General features: G+C 42.0%; 1 protein-coding gene across 1 annotated transcript in view; it reads right to left on the bottom strand.

Moving 5' to 3' along the window:
• The window catches only part of C12H10orf67 (chromosome 12 C10orf67 homolog), a 145,879-nt gene that overhangs the window by 81,357 nt on the left and 48,332 nt on the right, over positions 1 to 16,190 (bottom strand). Inside the window, exons 5-7 of the mRNA XM_046679607.1 lie at positions 10,520 to 10,675; positions 4,214 to 4,361; positions 3,032 to 3,090 (exon numbers count right to left, since the gene is read on the bottom strand). Coding sequence (XP_046535563.1) covers positions 3,032 to 3,090; positions 4,214 to 4,361; positions 10,520 to 10,675 — 363 coding nt within the window. The remainder of the gene's footprint in view (positions 1 to 3,031; positions 3,091 to 4,213; positions 4,362 to 10,519; positions 10,676 to 16,190) is intronic.

Here is a 16,190-nt window from a genome sequence, read left to right as displayed (position 1 = left end):
CACTTCCAACTTGTTTTTCATTGTATCTACAGCTTACAAAAGGGAGCATGTGACTTATCCAGAGGCTTCTGAGCCGCTCCCTTCCATCTTTCCGTTTCCTGCTTGCCCCTTTCCTACCCCCAGACTCCCCTTTTCCTGACCCAACATAAATTCTCACCACAGCGTCTCACACATTCCCACCTCATACTCTCGCCACACCACATCACAAACAGTTCCACAGACATACCTCACACTTCCAGCACTCACATTGCGTACACGGCTCTTCCACCCTCTTCCTGGCCTGGTAAAATCAGCTGGAGTGAAGGAGAGTGAGATAGGTGTGGAACTGTTTGTGGAGCATTTCTAGAACCTTCCAGGTAAAGCCAGGCATCTCTTCTCTATGTGCCTACTTCTATTGCATTCCGTCCCATTTTGTCTCTCCCTCTAGACTTGATCTCCTCCACAGCAGAGCCATTTGTGTGTGTGTGTGTGTGAGTGTGATTTTTGTATCTCAGCAGTAGTGGAGTGCCTGGCACTAAAAGGCACCTAATAAACATTGCTGAATTAACTGATGTAGTGAAGGATATTGGAAACAAGTCAGTAAATATCAGCTCCCATTTGTTCAACAACTCCTCATCTGCCTTCCAATTGACAAGGTACTTTCGTGTACATTATCATATTCTAGCCACACAGGGAGCCTGTGAGACCCAGGAGAGAGGAGGGTAAGGGACTGGCCCAGGGGCCATAGTGGCAGAAATGGAACAGGACTCAACGTTCTAGATTCGTTCTGCTCAATACCAAACTGTACCTATATATTACGTTTGTGTGGAGTTCCTGTGCATATAAAGAAAAAAAGAAAAGAAAAGAGACGGGATAAAAAATGATCTAACCAGGGGTCTGCTATATATCTCTAGAACAGAACTGTCAAATAAAAATGTAATCTGAGTCATATATAATTTTGAATTTTATAGTAATCTGTTAAAAAGGTAAAAGAAACAGATGAAATTAATTTTAATAATACATTTTACTTATCCCAAGAGTATCCAAAATATTATCATTTCAATATGGAATAATCAATATTAAAAATCATTAGTGAGGGGGCTGGCCTGATGGCAGAGTGGTTAAGTTTAGCATGCTCCGCTTCGGTGGATGGGGGTGTACAAGTTCAGATCCCGGGTGTGGACCTACACACCACTCATCAAGCCATGCTGTGGTGGTGACCCATATACAAAGTAGAGGAAGATTGGCACAGATGTTAGCTCAGGGCCAATCTTCCTCACCAAAAAAATTTTTAAAAAGATCATTAGTGAGATGGCTCACATTTCTTATACTAAGTCTTTGAAATCCAATGTGTATTTTTTACTCACAGCACATCTCAATTAGGGGGCTAAATTTTCACTGGAAATACTTGGTCTGTATTTAGAAGTCATAAAACTCACAGATGAAAAATAGACTCCCATACCCAGGTTATTCAAAATACACATAAAGATTTTCCAATAACTGAAACAAATACCAGTTTTTAAATTTAAAAGAATTAAATATAACTACAAGTTCAGTTCCTCAGTTGCACTAAACACAATTTGTGTCCAGTAGGCACAGGTGGCTGTGGCTGCCACTGGGCAGGGCAGATCTGGAAAGCTGAGGCGGCATTTCATTGAAATATTTAAACTCACTCACAGGGCATCTTTCTCTCTAACTGGTGGCTTCATGGAGAGGTTTCTTGTCCTCCTCACAGAGAATAGTGAGCTTACACAAGTCCTCTCTACCAGTGCCGTCCAGACCGAACAGCTTTAGACACATTTGAACAAACTGTGATGGCTCCCTTGTAAGGTATCAGGTGATACGAGAAGGCTGAGATTGCATTTTTAACGTTAGAGATTGATGCCAAGAAGGTTACACCTGTCTGGTTACAGACTCTGTTGTCATCTCTCTCCGAACGGGATTTGCACCCTCGCCATTGCCAACAGAGCAAAGCACAAGAAAATGAGATCACTGTGAAGACCTGGGATGGAGTCACTTATCACGGAAAACGTCTCCCAACTCTGACCCAGGAGGGTAACCATTTCTTTAAAAAATTTTTCTTGGAAGCTGTTTTATCTAAAACCTAAGAATATCTGGAACTGCAAAATGAGATTGACATCTGAACCTAAACTGAGGCACACGTGGCAACTGAGCTCTGGGAATGTGGCTGGTGTGATGGAGGAGCTGAATTTTTAATTTGACCTCATTTTAACTAATATTCATTTAGAAATGGAATCTCAATTCAGTGAGTGGAAAGCATTTACGTTTAATTGGAATAATTCAGGGATTTAAATCCACTGTTTCATGTGTAAATTTTATGAACTCTAAATACATTCTTGTTCTATGAATCAAAGAGTATTTTTAAGCGTGCCAGGGATTGTGCTCAGCTCTGAGAAGGTGCTAGAGATGGAGAGACCACGGTCTCTGCCCTCGTGGGGCTGACAATACGGAAGGGAGGGCTGACCATTACAGAAAAGTGTTTTGAGACCTACAATAGAGAGGTCCAGAGAGCTCAGCAAGCACCAAAGAAGGAGCGCCTGGCCTGTGCGTGGAGGGCGGAACTGCTGTGGTCCGCCTGCATTGGACGCGCTAGGAAATCTTGATCTTCGTGATAAAAAAGGGTCCCCTGTTCTAAATGCAGATTTCCTGAACAACATAAGCCCAGTTCATTCAAATACTCAAAAATGAGCACAAACCAACATCTGATCTGAAAATATGACTGCTCACTCTTAATAATATCACTTTTCCACAAGCACATCTTCAGACTCCCTGGGTCATATAACTTTTTCATTCCTTATGATCAGCAAGGCAGACACTCACTTATTCCAAATAAACTAGGTATCTGTAGACTAAGTCATTTTCAAGATGGGATCCTCATTCATTACTAGAGCCTCTACCCAAATAACAGGAGAGATTAAATATAAAAATCGGCTTTTCTCTGCATCACAGGACAAGCGTGATGCTATGTCACCAATTGTGCTGATATTTCAATTTAAAAGAGTCATTCATCAATGTAAAAAAGTTACAGTACCCTTTGAATAGTTTTATGATCCTTTTCTGCGATCTCTTTCAGACTTATAATTTCATCTTCTGTAAACAAAAGGAGAGAGAGACCAACCATGAAATTACAAGCTTATGCCCCTGTATTCAAAACGCCTGCTTCAGTGCAGGCTGCACACCACTGTCAGGCACGGTGGACGCGAGTCCTAGTCGGACCGTGACCTTCACAACTGCCCTTGACATTCACAGCCTTCTTCCTGCTGTTCAGACGGCTGGTCAGATAGGGATGAACTAAGTTCAAGATCCAAGTGTGGCTGAGGGCTGAGACCTTTCCATCGATACTAGCAATGGACATTTTTGCAGTTAGTCACAGCCAATACGAAGGGCTTTAGCGGGTGGCACTTTGGGACTCAGTAAGAACTACTAAAACCTGAAAACGTACTATAATACCACAGCGGAAGAGCACTAAAACTACACTGGCACGGTATAATTTTATCTTCAAGGGGTGTTGTAATAGATCTGATTTTACCAAAGTTTCGCTGAAAACTTTCTATTGCTTTATTCACCGCTTTTCATACTGCAGATGGAGAGCAACAGAATATAATTAACATAAATACAAAGATAACAGTAAGTGAAAAAGTACTTCAAAGCAATCTAGCTTGGGTGACCGAAATCCAACTTTTACTAATGTTTATGGTATGGAAAAAAGAGGGGATAAAGTACACACATGAGAATTTGTACTGAAAATTTGTACCAAAAATTAAAAATACTTAAGTAGTAAGTAGTAGCATATTTTCCTGAAGGGCTAATTCTGTTTCTCCACAAAGCATACTCCAACATGTATGCGTAAATATTTAAATGTTATGAATTTTAGATAAACAATTAAGCCTATGAAACAGAAATCAACAAAAGTTTCTGTTTATGAGATTTCTAAGTGAAATAGAGCACTGATTAGCACAGTTTTTCAAAGGCCAATGCTTCGCTTAAAAAACACCCTGAGTTAAAATATTGTGGCTCCGGATCACAGCCCAAAGAGGTTCTCTGTCCCAAGCAAGGAGAGTACTTAAATGAAAACCAAAGGATAGCTATCAAACTGACCTTTTAAATGTAAATTACCAAACAAATGTATGTTTGGAAAAACACAAACATGGCTGTGAATTTTATGAAGTGCCCAATGTATAGATTTTTCTCAAAAGCGACTTTAAAATGTTACCTAACGTTGAATTTTCTTTTTGATTGAGTTGCAGTTCTTCTTCGAGTTCTGAAACAAGTTGAAGCAGTCTCTCATTTTCTGCTTTGTAATCCACAGCTTCCTTTTCTAGAGGTGTTTTTGCCCCGCTGCTGTCTCTGATAAGAGATTCCTGAAAGATGGGGAATTTCATATTTCTAAGCAAGGAGCCAAGGATTTAAATATGCAACACAAGACAATACAGATACAGAAGAGCCATCATATAATTTTCTGAATTCTATTTCACACTTATAATATGAATAGTAAAAAGGAAGGACACTAAATAGAGCTTGCTAGAAGAAAGGCTGCAGTACATTCTGTACAAAGACCACAGCACATGGGGACATTTTATTGACAGGAATAATGCATAGCATACTGTTTGTGTGCCCTCATCATTCAGGTCAATTCATTATGGAGGCTGTGTCCGGGGAGGCAGCTGGGGCCCTTCCACCCACACTTCCCTCTGTGTGTGTCTGAAGTGCTGTCCGCCCGTAACTAGGCAGGCTGGGGAGACGTGGATGGGCAGCGCCAGGGGGTGGCGAAGTGCATGGCGAAGGAGGGGGGCTTGTTGCCTTTGTGGCATTTCCCAGTGTCAGCGCTGCCAGTGTCATGAGGAGACATCACATGTCAAAGTGGTGACGTTTTCAGGCTGGGAGCCGCATGGAGTCCATCAGGCACACGGATATCCACACAGTTGGTTTTCTGCTGGGTGGAGGAGCCACCCAGAGGCAATTCATATTCTGGACATTAACATGGCTTTGCATGCCTGTCACACTGGGACTGTGCAGGCGATTAATGCTATTGAAGACCTCGGCTTACATCTCTATGCAAACAGTGATTACCTTGTAAGAAGGTTTCAGGATAACTTACAACAAAAGACTTTAAAGTTATAGTTTTAGTAAAGCAAACTCATTTACATTTTTATTATGTGAGTCTTTTGTTTAAATCTTGCCATGTCCATTATGGGAGAGGCTTTTTCTTACGCGCTGGAAGCTTATTGCGACAGCTCCTCTTCTTTTCTTCTTCTTCTTCTTGTCTGTTTCAAAGCTATTGAAAACATCTGAATATACTTGCTTATGGCTGTCTAGATTTTGCTGCCACACGTTTTAAAAAAAATTAAGATGTAATGGATTGGGGAAAAACGGGTGTAGAACTTTATACTTCGTGATGCTAAAATATTAAACTGATTATGCAGTCTCAAAATATGAAAGAGTGTGCTTTAAAGTCATTATATTATTATGCTAAAAGAGACAGGAGGTTCTATATGCCTCCCCTCAAAATTAATATAGACAATAGAAATACTTTTGAACTGTAATCTTCAGATGAATTATAACCTATTCTTTCTGTAGTAATTCCATGACTGCAAATGCACAAGAATAAAATCTCCCCTCAAAAACAGGATTATTCTTCCCAATATACTGGTTTCCTGTTGAAACTATACTTTTGTTTAACTTCAGAGATATCTGGAAATTGTTAAAATATTTTCCTTTGTGATCATAATGTCTCAACAGAAAAAAGTGGCTACAATGCTTCATAGTACATTAACAAACCCTTAAAACACAATGAGTGGCTTACTAATGTAGTTACATCAGAGTTAATTTTTAAAATAATGTTAAATTTTGCACTAAACCCAATATAAATCTCCACGATTTTGAATCACCATTCCATTTAAATTATCTGAGCCCATTTCCTTCTTAATTAATGAGAATTACAAATCTAGCAGTTAATATACAACAATTTTCTTACTAAGGGAAGAATTCTGGTCATTAATCGCTTGTTCCACATGGTTCAATTTAAGACCATCACAGAATGTATTTATAGACTAAAAAGGCTTTTAAAAAATAAACAAGCAAACAAACAAATAATATTTGCTTTTGTAGGCTTAAGCAAGCATTTTTAACAGTGGCAGAATATGAACACCCACAACAGATTACATGAGCACCCATGATCATAAACTAAACAAGAACTATTTGAATTAGTCAGGTGACATGTAAAATTTATAAGTGGGAGCAGCTAATACCTAAATGTGTTTTTAAAAAATCTCGTATAAAAGCAGGAAACAAGGAAAGCTCACTCATCTCCGGGATTTTTCCTCCACTTAGCCATCTCCAGCCCCTGCTCTGGTGAGGTTAACCTTTAGCTCTGTCCCCACCATCTGTCAGCTTCAGGAACTGCAAGTAATTAACTATTCAGACTCCCACAGCAATGAGGACACTCATTAGCAAAATGAACAAAGAGATAGTTCTGGGCTGCTACGGTCATCTGTTACACTCTGAGCGGCAGGTTTTGTGGTGGTGTTCCTTCTACCATCTGCCTACACCACTAGATTTGGCTTACTTAAATCACGAGACTTCTTTAAAATAAACTGCATTGATAAACCAAGGTTAAGAAGGATGGAGATCATTAAAAGGCAGTTAACTAGATGTAGCTATTTAAAGCCACATTACAGTGGAAGAGAGAGTGTGTGTGATCCGTGATCATCCTGGAAGTTTAAATTTAAAAAGAACTTGCCGATTTAAAGTTTTCTATTATGTTGTGAAAACTAGAACTTCAGGTGGTGTCTCACGTGATATTTCTCTTCTGAACATTCACAAGATGTGTGGAATCACTGCTCCCAGGTTTCAGAATTCCAAACTGATCTTGAAAGAATCCTTTCTGAAAACTCAGGTACTCTAGAGCCTTGCCACTCAAGCGTGGTCCACGGACCAGAAGCCTCAGCATCACCTGGGAGCTTACTGGAAATACAGAATCTCAGGCCCCAGCCCAGACCTACCGTGGAATCTGTATCTTAACAAGAGCTGCCGGTGACTCATATGCACAATGAAGTCTGAGAAATATGGTTTGGAGCACTGCGTGTGGCTTCTTAGTCATCTTCCTTCTGCCATATTGGTGTCTCAATCCCATAGGCTCCCTGGATAGGACTCGGACATCTCAGTTTGATGCTGGGGGTGAAGTAGGGTTCTGATGCATGCCCATGATGCATGACAGTCACGGAGGAGAGCAGGTGCTTTCCCAATGTGTGACAACCAGGAAAGCGGCACACTGGGGCAGCACAGCCCTGAAGAGCTGCCACTCTTGAATGACAGCTCTGTTTCAGAGCTGTCAGCAACAAGCAGTTATGTTCACGGGGGGGGGGGGGGGGGTGTGCATGGTTGATGGCTGCGCAGCTTGTTCATTTTGGGGTAAAGAAGAAAAAGGAAAAATCTGTCAAAATGACACCTCTGATTGCAATTTAAACTCGTACGCGCATGTGCGGGCACACACCCTGACGAGCTAACTTCCTTTAGCAATTCTCAAGCGGATTTATCAACCTATGGCATGACAACCTGAAAACTACAGTGGTATGTAGTGAAGTCAAATGGTTTCCTACAGAAATAAACCTGAAAGAAGCTCAGCCCTTAAGTGAAATTGCTCTCAGGAAAATTCAACATCAAGGATGCTCTGACCTGGAGAGATGAGGCTTCTGTAACTTGAAAAGCTTCCTTTTCTAACTTCCGTTTTGTCATAAATATAATTTAAACTAGCTCTTTATTAAATTTTCCCTTTCCTCTCACACTCTTGTCAGATTTCTCTCAAAACAGTCCTAGAGAGACATTATGACTACTTATTAACCATAAAGCTATTTATGTAATTTGACTATCAGCAAGAAGAAACTAGAGTGCTTCCCTATTGTTTATTTCAAGGGTTTTCAAGTTATTTCCACTGCTGCTTTGAAAGTTTCTCCAAATTCTGTTTTCCAAGTCTCATTTCCGATGCTTGGTGCCTCAAGCTATTTTACACCACTAGAGGGAGCAGTTGTATAAGATGAAATTTCAAATAAGAAGGCGAATCCTCTAGAACTTAAGCGGCGTGGGGTTTTAGGAAAGCTTGTCCTCAGAGGATTGAAAAAAGGTATTTCCACAGGTTTAATTTTATGTAACCCATGATCTGCTGTTGTGACATTCATGTCCCTATTCCCAAAACGTACACTAGGACTGCTCTCCATCAGGGCCTGAGACCAGGGCCATAGGTTTTGTTGGGGTCCTAAGGAGCTGGGAGAAACGTCTACATCCAGTTAATAAGGAGTATCTCACCTTCCTCAAATCTTAGGGGGTTTACAGACATTTTGATGTGATCTCCGGGGGACAAATGATAGTGAGGTACCCAGGGTATTCAGAATGCCACCCTGAGCCGGAAAGCACCCTGCTTGTGCAAGACCAAGTGGAGCCTCCCACTTCCCCTCATACTCACAAAGCCACCGCCCATCCTTGTTCTTTCCCCGGGACGTCCACACGGACCAGTTAACGGGTTGGGAACACTTAGAGGCGTCAACATCACTAGAAAGACTTCATCACTAGAAAGACCGTCTCTAGAAAGACATCACCAGAAAGACCACTACTCCTTGGAGTAAGGAGCTCACTTACCGAATCGGGATGTTCTCAACAGTCCGAGGGCCGTTCAGTGCATTCCATGGAGTGTGAACTAGATGGTCATAAGCTCTTGTGCGTTTCCTCATCATGATAATTAGAATTTATATGCTTATCTTTCTCCAAAGAACTCAAAGCAATTCACATTCGATACAACTGGTATCCTTCTCATAGCTCTCTCTCAGCCAGGCAGGTAGCGCTTTCCGTTTCATAAATGGGGAATCAACGCATCAAAATTGCCCTGCCGATCTATGCGGGGTGTCTTCAGCCAAGGCAGGATTAAAAGCCAAAACTGCGACAGATTTTAGCCTTTTCTATTTCATTATTTTCTCAAAAAAATAAGTGAGATGTAGACCCAGGAATAGGTTAAGGAAAACTAAGTGCAAAAATTGGCTGTTCCTCCTCTCTAAGGCAATCAGACGTGTACAAAGAATTATTCACCTTTATTAGATCTGTGCTCATAACACAATGCCATGTGACTCAGAAGATGCTCAGGGTTCTTTTTAGAACATAAAGAACTCTAATAGATTAAAAAGCAAATACTCCACGAGTTGGTAAACAAAATCCTTTAGAATGGGGCACGTTCAATTCCTTGTTTCTTCTGACTTTGGAGTTTTAAATAAGAACACTAGTGTGGGATTTAGATAAACCAAAGATTGCACTTAAAGGGGCTGGCGACCCACAGGTGTTTCTTCCCACTGTTAATAGTTTGATGTACAACTTCTCAGATGTTTTCTGTACGTGTACATGCATGTGTCAATATTTACGTGTATATATACACATGCATTAACATACATTATACATTAATTATAATAATATATTAGAGTAATTTAATCTATTAGAATAATATAATCTATATATTTTATGTATATATAAATTACAGCCTTTAATTTATTAATTTATCTATTAATTATAATTTACTATAAATTTATATTAATTTATGAATCTATCTTACTGTGGAGCATAAAGTTCCACCTACTTCTGCGGGCTTTGGATTCAGCCGACCTCCACTGTTTTCATGTCATCTTTGTCATTGACTAGCCGTGTGGCTGGGGGAAGTGACTTACCCACCCTGTCTCTGCTTCCTCATCTATAACCTGAGCTGAGCTGAGAAGAGGTACCATTGAGGAGGCACCTGGTACCTGCTGGTGGCTAGCCAATAGATTGTTATTCCTCTGGCCTCTCTGCTAGCCTCTCCTACTCAGCTTCTTGCTCTTAGAACCTAATAATCAAAATCCCTCTATGACTCCGGACTGTGGTCGAGTCAGGGACAGCCGGTGGCTCAGAGCTGACTTCAAAATGGACCCACCCTCAGGGTCCACAGAATCCTTCAGAGCAGGGTCAACTTTCCCTTCTGCTTTCTCTCTCTTTTCAGTTTTGTTCCCATCAGTGCTTTGAGCATTCAGGCAGCTCCTGGCTCCCATCGCAACAGGGAGAAGTGGGGGAAACCCTCAGAGAATTTTCCTTCTTAACATTTCCAAAGGTCATCCTATTCCAAGTTGGCTTCTTGGAAGCCTCTGACTTGGGGAGATTGCTTAGCGTCTTTCAGACTATCTGGATCCCAAGAAAGGGTAGGAGTCTTCAGAATTAAAACAGAACTCTATTTACGTGCTCTTCCAGACTGGGAAATTGTTTGCAGTGGGAGATAGGTTATTTCATTGTCATTACAAAGAAAAATTGAGAATAATTACACTGCTCCTATTTATAACTTTTCATGGGTTTTCCAGAATATACCATTGAGCAACAAAGGGTTAGACTGGCTTATGCTGTGGAGAGATGGCCAAGATACATCAATCATATTTCCTTATTCTTAACCCAAGCTTTTAGATAATTATATATTTATTTACATATATTAAAATGAATTATTCTTTGCTTTGAAACTTACACATCTTTGGAATCCAAATTCTTCATACAGCTCCAGCTCCTCTCGTAATTCCCTAATAATTTCATCTCTCTCCTTTAGTTTTCTTAACAAAATATTCATCTTGACAGCCATCGTGTCTTGCATAGAAGTCTGCTCTTCCTCCACCTCAAAATATTTCTGGGGGGAAAAAGCAGCATGAAAAATCAGACGCTAAACTGGTACCGCCAGAAACCATTCCACGTTTTATTTAAGCTACTGTCTTGTAAGTTATTTCATTTTTGTAACTTGCACACAATTTTTAGCGAATAACTATACTTGTATTGAACCATATGCTAGAGTCTCCTGGAATACAGCACAGAAATATTCCATAACACAAAGCGTGCTGTGTTACTTGAACTGCATCAGCCACACAAATAATAATAGTAAACCTTAATGGTAAGTCCCTTCGCATCACGACTGTGAATGTCTTACTTCAATCTTCCTCTAAAAAGAAAGAGAGCAAAACTTGGAATATGTAAAAAAAAGGAAGTAAATTTCAATGGTGCAATGAATTCCCTCAATGGTTGGGGATGGAGATGTGGAAAGAAACAAGTACCATTTCTTGGCAGCCTGTTGAAAGCATTCAGGTGCTTCCCCACATGCAGTCATTACTCTGAAGAACTGGATCTCAAAGCCAAGACAGGTCAGGAATGATTAAAAATGGATGCCATTTCTTATTTCCAGCATATAAAAAAATCTCATTTTCAACACTGACATGGAAAAACATATTGTCCATTTTGGACTCTTTTGGGAATTGCAGAAGAATTATTTTGTTTTTATTGTTTGTTCATTGTTAATACATTTGGGCACAGGCACATACAGGAAATATAGCAAAACCTAACCAGATCTGCTAATATACTTAATACTGTATTTTAAAGAGTTGGATTTCCAGACTAAAATTGTGCTAGTATTATAGGATGAATATCGGTAGACTGAGAAGAACAATATTATGTTGAGGTAGCATTAAGAGTCAAGCTGGGAACATAACACTGATGTAGTCTACATGGCCCTAGTGAAAAAAATCAGCATATGAATATCTGGTAGAATTAAAAAGTGAAAATAGAATAATCCATATGACAATACCAGCTTTTCAGTTGGGTGATTTTAAAGAAGAATATTGAGTATGTGGATCTACGCTTCACGTCTATTCTTATCTATGTCCACAGCTCAAATGCTCTGCAGAGGCCGAGACACATTATTGTTGTTACTGTTTGTCACTCAAACCCAGATGCTGCCTGCTCTGGGAAGCCCTGGCACCTCTCTCCGCCCACTGGCATTCTTTCTACATCTTATCAACACTCTTCTTGGGTCACTCTGTTTATTACTTATTTATTTGCTCACGAATTTTTATGTTCTGAATATGACGGCTTTATTTTACTCTTAAAAAACAGCAAAACAAAGGTGGTTCTGACAGGTTAGCCAAGTCATCTCCTTTATAACATGGCACAAACCACCCCCAGAGGTCATTGAAACCCCCACCGGGAGCGGTGCTGAGATGCTGCCCATCTTCGGGGGTGCCCGAGGACAGGCCAGCCTCTCTGGACTTCCGTGCAGGGAGAGTCACAGTTCTTTGCAAGAACAAAAAGTTTCATTTTTGACATTTCAAAAAATAGTTGTAAGGCCCAAACACATTGGATTCCTCTCTTCATCTCCAGGCGTGTTTCTGATGTTTCACCAGTGCTTATCCAGCGGGCTGGACTCCGGGGGAGATAAGCGGAGAGCAGCTTTATTTGTCTTCACCACCCCTTGAAATCTGGTCTCTTGTCTCGTGTTTCTCACCTTCTGGAAGAACTCTTGGGAAAATGCCGTGGCTTTTTTTTTTTTTCCTAACCCTTAGATAACAACAACAAAATCAGATAAAGGAAAGAAAAATAGGAATAAAGCAAAAGCCAAGAAAACGAAACAAGAGCAAAACCTCCCAAATCCCATGCAACCTACTCTTACCCATCAAAGCTCCTGCCCGCCCCCCATCCCCGCCCCCTCGAGCTCTGGCTTCCCTGAGACATGGCTGCCTGCAGAGGGAGAGAGGGCTTGAACCTTGGCTTCCTTTTCTAGTATCCAGAGATTTGGTCAAACACCAGTCTAGATGTTGCTGCGAAGGTGTTTTTTTTGTGTGAGATTAACATTTAAATCGATAGACTTTGGATAAAGCAGATTATCCTCCACATGTGGGTCCAATCAGTTGAAGGCTTTCAGAGGAAGACTGAGTTCCCCACAGGAAGAGGGAATTCTGTTAGCAGACTGTTTTTGGACTTGAGCTGTAACGTCAATGCTTCACTGGGTCTCCGGCTGCCGGCCCACCTTGCAGATTTCAGACTTGCCAGCCGCCATGATCACACAAGGCAATTCCTTAAAATAAGCCTCTCTTTTTTTCTCTCTCTCTATACATACATCCTATTGGTTCTGCTTCCCTGAAGAATCTTGACTAATACAATATCTACATCTAAAGACCATAAGCTCACACCAACATCTCCAATTCCAACTCAACACCACAGTGTTCATTACGACCCATCTCCTTTCCATAGTATAAGCCCTTCTCTAGCTAAGAGAACTGGCCCTTATGATGCTCAATGCCCTGACGTATTTGCTCCATCCTCTCTTCATGTCACCCACCTCCTCACCTCGCTGTGCCACCGAGAGCTGGGCTCCGATGTAGAGAATGTGAGGGGAAGGAGACAGGAGTACGTCTGCAGTCTCTTCATTCACAATGGCAAGAAAATGTTATTTTGGACTTTAGTTCCTCTGGTCTTGCCAGAAGAATTAATATTTGTATTTTAATTTTTCCTTTGGCATGTGAAAGTGAGAAGCAGTTAACATTAAAATGTGGGACATAATTGTTGTCTTTTTAATATTAGAATAATTTTTGATGTCATTTTATCTCATGGGCAAAACCTCGTGGTAGACAATATCAGACAACAGAGGTGGACATCATCTGGGATGAGACATAGACTAGCAAGGAAATTGTCAGTATTGGATCACAAAGTGACCTTGGAGGTCACTTTCCTAACTTAATGCTGAGTCTCCTGGGGTACCAGAGGTCTCAGGACCCCCAGAGGAAGGGTGGTTGGCTTTAAGGGGCTGCATCATGAAGGTGGGAGCTGTGCTTTCCTCTCCCTAAGGCTCAGATACACAGCTAGTTGATCATGGGCTAAATGGATAAGTTCGAAGTGTTAAGAGAAGAAGAAAAATCCAGAGAATGTTGTTTCCTTCCACGTGGAGTGACATCCTCCAGTCAATTATCTGAGTATGACCTTGGAAGGACAAACTTGGCCACCTTTGGACCACGCCCTTCCTTGTCCCTTTCTCACTGGGGCGAGGGCTGCAGAAGCACACGATGGGCCCAGCAGGAAGACACCTGCCCAGCTCTCGGCTGCCTGCGATGGGAGTTGAGTCTGCCAAATGCTGGGGCTCAGCCCTGGGTAGCCCGCTTTATCAGAAAACAAATAGTCTCCATCTGCTGGCTCCTGGCTTTATTTTTCAGCCGGTCCAGAACCTGGGTAGGGAGGAGGCGTATTATTTATCGAGTCTCATAAGCATTCCAATAATGTTTATCTTTCAAGGCTGCAAATCTAAGCCCGTCATGAAAACTACTTAGAATTCTTTGATGTCTTTGAGATAAAATATAAATTCCTTAGCTTCGCTTGCCTGTGTCCCCTTTCACCACTTTCTCCAGCCCTCTGCTCTGCTGGCCACACCAAATGATTTGCAGCTTTCTGACTGTGCCTTGCATCTTAATGCCTCTGTGCTGTCAAATGGTCCACTTCCCTCTCTGCCTCCCATCTTCCCTCAACTTGCCAAATATTCATGATCCTTCAAGGCTTGGTTCAGGAGTCATCTCCTCTCGAAAGTCTTCCTTGACTATTCTTCCAAATCCCCAGGATGAATTAGGCACTGGTCAGTTGCAAACCTCTATTATGGACTGCAATTGCTGAGTTTCTTGTCTCTCAGGACCACTAGACTATGAACAACTTGAGAGCAAGGGCTGCCCTTCTCTCTGCTACAAAATCAGACGATGGATGGATGGATGGATGAATCGACAATGGAGCGAAAGAGGAGTTAAAGCCCCAACATCGTGCACTGCCTTTGTTCTAGGAAGCTTTCACTAGGCACTCAGGATCTGCTTCCGGTACCATGGTACAGGTCGAATTCTTTTGGCACCCTTCTTGGTTATATTCAGGCCTTTATTCAATAAAATTTGCCAAATACCTATCATGTGCCAGGCTCTCTGGGTGGAGCAGAGTACAAAGATGAATAAAACTCAGTCCCTGGTCCACAGGAACAAAAAGGCTAGTGTGGAGACCAATCCATAAGTAGGTAATTGTGATACAATTCGGTGTGTCAATTATCCAGGAGAGAAAGAGCATTCCAGCAAGAAGGGACATTCTGTGACCATTCCAGGGAGGTGACTAATAACTTCAGGTGTGCAGAAGCGGGCAGGTGACTGTAAGTAGCTTAGTATCGCTGGAGGGTGAAGTTTTTGCCAAGAAGTGGAAAGAGATAAGAGTGGAGAGGTGTAAGGGCCTTCTGGGCCACGCTAAGGGCTTAGACGTCATCCTGCAGGTATGGAGGAGAGGCTGACGGGTTTCAAACGGGCAGGATGTGACCCGGATTTGCGTTTTGAAAGACCGCTCACTTGACTGGGCAGACAACGGACTTAAGGAGACCAGATGGGATAAGAAGGAAACAGCCACAGGCCAGGCAAGCCATGCTGTCTGAGCTAGTTCAGTGGCATGACAAGGGTGGATTTAGGAGGTAGAAAACTGGCAGGATTTGATGGCTCACCAAAAATAAGGATGTATTCGGTATCTATGCTGTGTCAAGTTTTACCACAAACTTGCGGCTTAAACACACACACACATGTATAATCTCACAGTTTCTGTGAGTCAGGAGTTCAGGCACGAACTAGATGGGTCCTCCACTTAGGGGCCACAAGGCTGCAAGAAAAGTGTCATTTGGGGCTGTGGTCTCATCCGAGGCTCGACTGGGAAAGCATCTGCTTTCAAGTCTGCTCAGGTTGTTAGAAAGATTCACATCCTTGCAGCCGTAGGACTGAGGGCTTCTGTTTCTCACGGACTTTCAGCCAAGGCTTGCCCTCAGCTCCAGAGGCTGCCCAAATGTTGGGGCTCCCCAACATGACTTCTTGTTTGTGCCAACCCAGCAAAGGAGAGACAGACTCTGCAAGTCAGGTTCTACATTCTTATATGACATAATCATCACAGCATCTTTGCTGTATTCTGCTGGGCAGAAGCAAGTCCATGGTCCCTTCCATTACACGAGGCTGTGAACACTTGGGGGCAAATCCTGGTGTCCAGCACAAGGAGAGACTCCTAGCTTCCCAGCTGGGGATACTGGCTGGATTGTGGTGCCACCAACAGAGACCAGGAGACTCAGGAGACAGGGCAGAGCTGAGGAGGAGCACACTTTGTAGAGTTGGGGTCATAGTGAATTTGGGGTGACTTATTCTGTAACTCTTTTCTATCATAGACTCTAGTTTTTTTGCCATTTCGTCCAGTCAGTCTTCTTTCTCACCCTCTTTTCAATATCAAGCCTCCTCCAGGCCATCAACAGTCTTCCAGGGAAGGGAATTTCTCACATTCTGAGGGGAGGCACCCTGCCTGTGGCAGAAGCCCATCGTGGTTTCATAAGTCAGAGA

This window comes from Equus quagga, chromosome 12, assembly GCF_021613505.1.
Source record: "Equus quagga isolate Etosha38 chromosome 12, UCLA_HA_Equagga_1.0, whole genome shotgun sequence".
NCBI lineage: Eukaryota > Metazoa > Chordata > Mammalia > Perissodactyla > Equidae > Equus > Equus quagga.
This window is presented reverse-complemented; position numbering and strand designations above follow the sequence as displayed.